The 7004-nt window shown below is 46.1% G+C and overlaps 1 protein-coding gene across 1 annotated transcript; it reads left to right on the plus strand.

Annotated features, from left to right (window-relative positions):
- Positions 1-687: 687 nt before the first annotated feature.
- Positions 688-6484, plus strand: LOC129746278 (toll-like receptor Tollo). Its single transcript, XM_055739865.1, has one exon. The coding sequence runs from the start codon at positions 2154-2156 to the stop codon at positions 6207-6209; it is 4056 nt and encodes a 1351-aa protein (XP_055595840.1). The 5' UTR covers positions 688-2153; the 3' UTR covers positions 6210-6484.
- The last annotated feature ends 520 nt before the right edge of the window (positions 6485-7004 follow it).

A 7004-nucleotide genomic window follows, 5' to 3' on the forward strand; every position in this document is an offset into this window, starting at 1 on the left:
TTATTCCTAATTAAACCAATTAAATTAAACGTCTTAATTTTTGTAACTCTACTCAAAAATAAAGTTTGAAAAAAAATTTATTTAAAACGAGTAACAACGGATGTCCGGAAGTGCATTTATGAGAATCGTTCAAGCGGCTGGCCGAGCAAACGTATGGAAGCAAAAAAAAAACCGCCGCTCCCCATCAATACGGCTAGACAGCTGGTTAGCCATATTGAAGTCGAGGCTGCATGCACCAGTTTTTTAAGGGAGCCGCTCCGCGAAACATGACGGAGCGTGATGAATCTCGTTGATTCGCTCGATCATGATTCTCGATGAAGCCGTTCATTTCTATATGCACTTTTCTGTCGGGAGAGAAAATCGAGAACATTTAGGATAATTCGAACGAGTTTTGAGGGCTTGAGAGAATGCTAAAGAGAGGAAAATTAAATAGGGGAAATCGGATTCATTTCCTTTTAATATTTTGAGAGTAAACATCACATCGAGAAGAGTTCAGTCCAAATTGTTCGTATCGGAAAACACGAATCCATGTAACGTAAACAGAGAGGGAAACCATCTGGTTTGAGATTTATTAGTCAATTTCTCTTCATTGGGTAAAAAATATCAAATTCACTCGCTCTACGCTCTCAGTGAAAAGTTCATCTACATCTTCCGTCGAGTGCAGCTTGCAGAGACATCAGTGCGAGTAAAACGGTCGGGTCAGTCGCAACTGAACCGCGAACGAAACAAGGCGCTCTTAATTCTGCGTCCGTCTTTTTGAAACCGGAAGATTACGTGTCGCACACAAGCACAACATAATAACACGGCCAGACCCACAACAAACAGTCAAAGTTCCTTTTCGTCCACGACGAAGTGCGAAGAATCGAGCGTGTCTTGTTGTTATTGCAGTCGTCATCGTCGTCGTCGTCGTTGCCGTAGTCGTTATTGTGTTGCCGTGCCGTCCCGCGATCACAGAGCAGCAGCGGTGTGCAGAGGGCAGGCAGAGAATAAAAGCATTATAAAATTAGTCAGAGGAACCCCGAGAAGACAGCCAGAGGGCGGGCCGCGACAGCAGCGGCGAAACCTGTATGAAGGGGGAACCGAAAGCAGAAAATTGCTATATAAAACAATCTTCTTGTGTGTTAATGTGTTCTCCATCGGGGCTTAGAATTCTGGCTCGTAAACCGTTGCTCTAAGGCAGACCGTGTGTATTTTTTGTGTTCCCTCTGTGTGCGCTTATTTATAAACGGATATCACTGTGCCCCACTTTGGGTAGAGGTAGACAGTGAGGACTGGGGAGCAAGTCCTGAAGCGAGAAGATTGAGTTGAATCGAAGCAAAAGCAAATCAGTGGAAGAAGAAATCCAACTGAAGAATTCGAACAACAACCATTAGTTTTGTGAGCAGGCATCACTACATAGGTTTCTCCGGCGAGGTTGGATCATAGATCGCGAAGCAGCAGGAGAAAAAAGTGACGAAGCAACGAGTGAACTCGGTTTGGGGCCGCTGCTGAGTGAATAAAATGTTTTTTGTGATCAGATCGTAAATGCTTAAGCGTGAAGAAGAGACGTGTGCTTCTCGGAAGGAATGCTCTAAGTTACGAAGAAACCGACTGGCGACCCTCAAAATTATTGTTTGCTCTCAAGAGGTGCTTTGACTGCCGCCAAAACAACAGAATAAGTGTCCGAAAAAACGGTCGAGATGTGTGAATAAGCCCGATGATTTCGGATGTTTTATGACGGGTGTGAAACTAGAACGGGCCGAACAAATATGTGCTTGAGATGAACAGCTGAGCGCATTGGGATCAAACGACTGAATATGTCCCCCAGTGGAATAGAGTGAAGAAAAAAATGTCCGTTCGCGGGTGTGAACTGAACGTAAATGAAACTTTCTGTTTGAAGTAGCTGCTGGCTGGAAAATAATTTGCGATTCAAATAGCTGGCAACTGACGGGCCAAACGGCGCGCGGTGCCAACACGAAAAACTCATCAATCTGGCTTCGGCACAGGGAAGCGGTGCAATTTTCCTACTCTGCTTTACGCTTGTGCTTCTGCGGTGCTGCTCTTCTGCCACCGCCGGTCGCAACAACTTCCTTCGGCATGATGACGCCCTGCCGAAAGGATGCACCTGGACTGGTGCGGTACTGGAAGTTTCGCAGGAGAAAAGATCCGACGAGATGCAGTGCAAAATCAAAACCATAACCAAGACCGAGAGTCTGCTAGCTAATATAAGTAGTTATCAAATTGATAGGATAAAATCGCTAAAACTAGAATGTAACGACATCATGTTCTTTGAAAGTTCCTTAGAATCTACGACGACGCCCGGTAACTTCCTGGGAAATCTCAATGGCTTACTGAAGCTGTCGATAGAGTTTTGCAAAATTAAGTACATCCCGGCGATGGCATTCTCGAACATGAAAGTGCTCAAAAGCCTTACACTTAGCACGCACAACGTAGATTGGTCTGTGATGAATCTGGAACTACATCCGGACAGTTTCCGGGGACTGACTGAGCTCAAAGAAATTCACCTGGCAGACAACAACATCTGGAGCCTGCCAAATGAAGTGTTTTGCCCTCTGTACACATTGAAGGTGCTGAACCTAACCGGAAACAGATTAAGTGATATTTCCCAGCTGGGACTCTCGGACTGGGGAAAGGGTCCAATCGCCCCCGGAAAAGCTTGTAACACGGGTCTGGAAGTGTTGGACCTTTCCGGAAATGACATTACACTCATGCCTGATAATGGTTTATCAGCGCTGAGATCGATGAATGCACTGTATCTGCAGAACAACCTGTTGAAGGAAATTGCCGACCGAGCCTTCGTTGGATTGGGCACTTTGGAAATTTTAAATTTGTCCAACAACAAACTCACAGCTCTCACGCCGGAACTGTTTCAGTCGTCTCGAAAAATTCGACAAGTCAACTTACAGAATAATTCACTCTCCGTACTAGCACCCGGAATTTTCGAAGGTCTTGACCGACTGGAAACACTGGACCTTTCTCGGAACCAGCTAACATCGACTTGGATCAAGCGTGACACTTTTGCCGGACAAGTTCGTCTAGTTGTGCTCAACCTGGGCTATAACCATCTGACGAAAGTGGACCAGCACGTGTTTAAGGGCCTGTACAGTCTGCAGATACTGAATCTGGAGCACAACTCCATCGAGCTCATAGCCGATGGTGCATTTAGTGATTTGAAAAATTTGCATGCCCTGTTTCTTTCGCATAACCGATTGCGTCAAATAGAGCCATACCACTTCAGTGAGCTGTACGTTTTGAATCAGTTGATACTGGAGTCGAACCAGATTGCATACATTCATGAGCGTGCCTTTGAAAATCTGACACACTTGCATGACCTCAGCCTGAACGATAACCGGCTGGAAGAGATTCCCTCTGGGATGAAGAGCTTGAAGTTTCTACAATCGCTGGATCTGGGCAAAAACCAGATAGTGGAAATAAATAATTCCTCCTTCGAGGGGTTGGAAGAGCTGATGGGACTGCGGCTAGTGGACAATCAGATAACGGAAATTTCGAGGGACACGTTTTTTGCGCTATCCACTATTCATGTGCTGAACCTGGCCAGCAATCGGATACGACACGTGGACCAGTCGGCTTTCAGCTCTAACCCAACGCTGAGGGCAATCCGTTTGGATAATAACGAACTGGAGGACGTGGCCGGGGTTTTCACATCGCTCACATCGTTGGTCTATCTCAACATCTCGGACAACAACATCGGCTGGTTCGATTATTCGCATTACCCCCAGTCGCTGGAATGGCTAGATATTCACAAGAACAACATTTCCGAGCTGGGAAATCGGTACGACGTGGGAAATTGGTTCCAGCTGAAAATGCTCGATGTTTCGCACAACCGTATAAAGCACATCAATACGAGCTCGATTCCAAAAAATATCGAAAGCTTGCTGCTGAATAACAATCAAATCGAAGAGATTGCATCAGAAACGTTCACAAACAAGGAGAACCTGGTCAAGGTGGTGCTGTACGGTAATCACCTGCGCCGGCTGGAAATGTCCTCGCTGGCCCTGACACTGGTTCCGGACACTCGAACCATGCCGGAGTTTTATATCGGTGATAATTTAATCCACTGTGACTGCAGCATGGAGTGGTTGCAACGCATCAACGAATTGAGCTATCTCCGGCAGTATCCCCAGGTGAAGGACCTCGATTCGGTGATGTGTACGATGGAGCACAAACGGGGAGAGCTGGTCCGACCGCTGATGGAAATGAAGGCCAGCGAGTTCCTATGCAAATACGAGAGTCATTGTTTTGCGACGTGCCACTGTTGCGATTTTGATGCCTGCGACTGCAAGATGACATGCCCGGATCGGTGCAACTGCTACCACGACACGGCATGGGAATCGAATATTGTCGATTGTGGCAGTGCGGGCCTCACGGCGATTCCGAACAAAATTCCAATGGATGCCACCGACATATATTTGGATGGGAATAATTTTAGTCAGCTGGAAAGTCACGTTTTCATTGGGAAGAAAAAACTGAAATCATTGTATCTGAACCACAGCCGGATCGATGCGCTGAATAATAAAACTTTTGGCGGAATTCCGGCTCTGAGTGTGCTACATTTGGAGAATAATAGATTGCGCCATATCGGCGGGGCCGAGTTTGAGTCGCTGCGGGAGCTGAAGGAGTTGTACTTGGAGGGAAATGCCATCAGTTCGATCGGAAACAAATCGTTCTATTATCAGAAATCGCTAGAAGTGCTCACGATTAGTGACAATAAAATCGGTGATTTGAAGCCATGGGAACTTTTGCCTTTGGGTGGTACGTTCCGGCTAATCTCGCTAAGTGGCAATAAACTGAACTGTGCTTGTGAGACGATGGGTAAAATGTTAGCCTGGGTTGAACAGCAGCTGAACGAAACCAGTGCGTTAAGTGAATTTCAGTGTACGAATAATAAATTACTAAAGGACGCTCTGAAGGAGTGTGAGAGCCACAAAAGTGCCCCGATTGCGACACCGACCGTGCAGCGGACGATTATCGATAATGATTTTATAGACTACTTACCATTGTTGATTGCCGTGCTAGCCGGACTAGTGCTGACGATTCTAATAGTGGCGCTAGTGTTCATCTTCCGTAACGATTTCTGCCTCTGGGCGCACTCCCGTTACGGTGTACGTATCTGCAAGGATCCACTGAGCTCGATGGAACGCTGCGAGGATAATGAGAAACTTTACGATGGCTATTTCATCTACAGTGCCGCCGATGCCGACATGGTTTCTAGTCAAATAACGCAAGAACTGGAGCACAACGGCTATGCTCTCTGTCTGCACTATCGGGACATCCACTCGGCGGCATTCCTCGCGGACTCACTTCAAAGTGCGGCCGATGCCTCCCGCAAGTTAATCCTTTTTATAAGTGTTAAATTTATGCAACTTGAGTGGTCTCAGCCGGAGTTCCGTGCTGGACTTCAAGCTGTTCTCGAGCTGATAAGACCATCCCGGCGGAAGCAGAAGCTCATCCTAATCACATCAGTGCCGCACTCGATGCTTAGCATGGACCCGATAATGGATATCCTCACGCGAACCTGCACCGTAATCTCCTGGGACGATCGGCGCTTCTGGGACAAGCTCCGTTTTGCCATGCCGGACATTGGCAAAAATTCTCCTGTAAATAAGGCACCCCACCGTAAAGCCATCAACATCCGGTACACACCGGCTCCGACAAATCCGACGGCGCCAACGGCCACCTGGCCGAAACGTCTGAACTCAGAAGTATGCGTACAGTACCCCCAGGCGGTTCCTCATTCGCAAGCCCCTCCCCATTCACCCAACCACAGTACTTACAACACCGAGGATGAACATTCGACCGCTTCCTCGCCCCAGTACGAAGCCCCAACGCTCCATCACAACAGTGGCCCAGGCAGCGGCGGAGGAGGTCACGCAATGATTCCCTTCCCCCACTACCACCACCATCAGCAGCAGCAGCAGCAGCACCCTACGCTGCCACATCACATTCCATTGCAGCAGCAGCACCAACAGCAGCATTCGCCGCACCTGCAGACTTTCCCCCACCACCTTCCGCATCACCATTCGATGGTCGGGGGAACTCCCGTTGGGTTCTACCGCAGCACTACTTCTGGCGGCGGGGGCAAGTCGGCCAACAACACGATGGGCCACGTTTACTCCACGATACCCGAGTCGCAGTACAATACGCATCACTCCAATCGCAGCGATAGCAATCGACCGTACTTTGTGTAATATTTACTCTACTTTTAGCTCGTTATTTCAAATTCTATTGCTCTCGCCTGCCATTATTTCCATCGACGACTCAAACGACGACGAAAAAGAAAAAGCAGAAGAAAAAAACAACCCATAAACTCAGTCATTTTTGTGTATTATACTACTCAATTCTCGTACTCGCTTCTAGAAGGCATCTCTCATGTTGAAAAATATGATGAACAAAAAATGTGTATAAAATTGTTTACTACTTGTAGGTTAGGAACGAAAATAAAACGGAAAAATTCAAACAACCAAACAAACCCCTTTCGGCCTTTGTGTTCGAATCATTTCGGAAGAAATTTTTCCCTCCCATTTGGTTCTCTTTGTCCGCCCGGTATGGTTCTTGTTCCGGTTTGAAGGTGGCGCTTACACGTTAGGTGGCTTTGGAAAAGTTGTTGAAGTTAGTCGAGTTGGAAAATTTTATTATTTTGTCATTAATTTAGGTAAACTTGAAATAAGCGAGTAATTGCAACCGAATTTTACTTATTTTTTATGTACAAGAGACTTTAGATGGTAAGTAAACAAATATTATTGCGATATGTTGTTAAAAAAGTATTAAAGTAAAACAAAATAAGTTGGAAATTGAATTTTTTTATATGGTTACTTCTAAATTCAATATTGAACTGTGAAATTTTTAATTATTGGTGTTTTAGATCTACATTAAATGGCAGTGGTCGGCAACCTTTTGAGTCAGTAGAGCCGAAAATTATAATTTTTCAAAATTTGTATGTTCGAAAGAGCCACATTTGTTGGTTGTTCTGAAATGAACTTCTA

Source organism: Uranotaenia lowii, chromosome 2, assembly GCF_029784155.1.
Source record: "Uranotaenia lowii strain MFRU-FL chromosome 2, ASM2978415v1, whole genome shotgun sequence".
NCBI classification, from domain to species: domain Eukaryota; kingdom Metazoa; phylum Arthropoda; class Insecta; order Diptera; family Culicidae; genus Uranotaenia; species Uranotaenia lowii.

What these genes read in the sequence shown, in the direction of transcription:
- LOC129746278 (XM_055739865.1), top strand. Translation starts at nt 2,154, where the DNA reads ATGCAGTGCAAAATCAAAACCATAACCAAGACCGAGAGTCTGCTAGCT.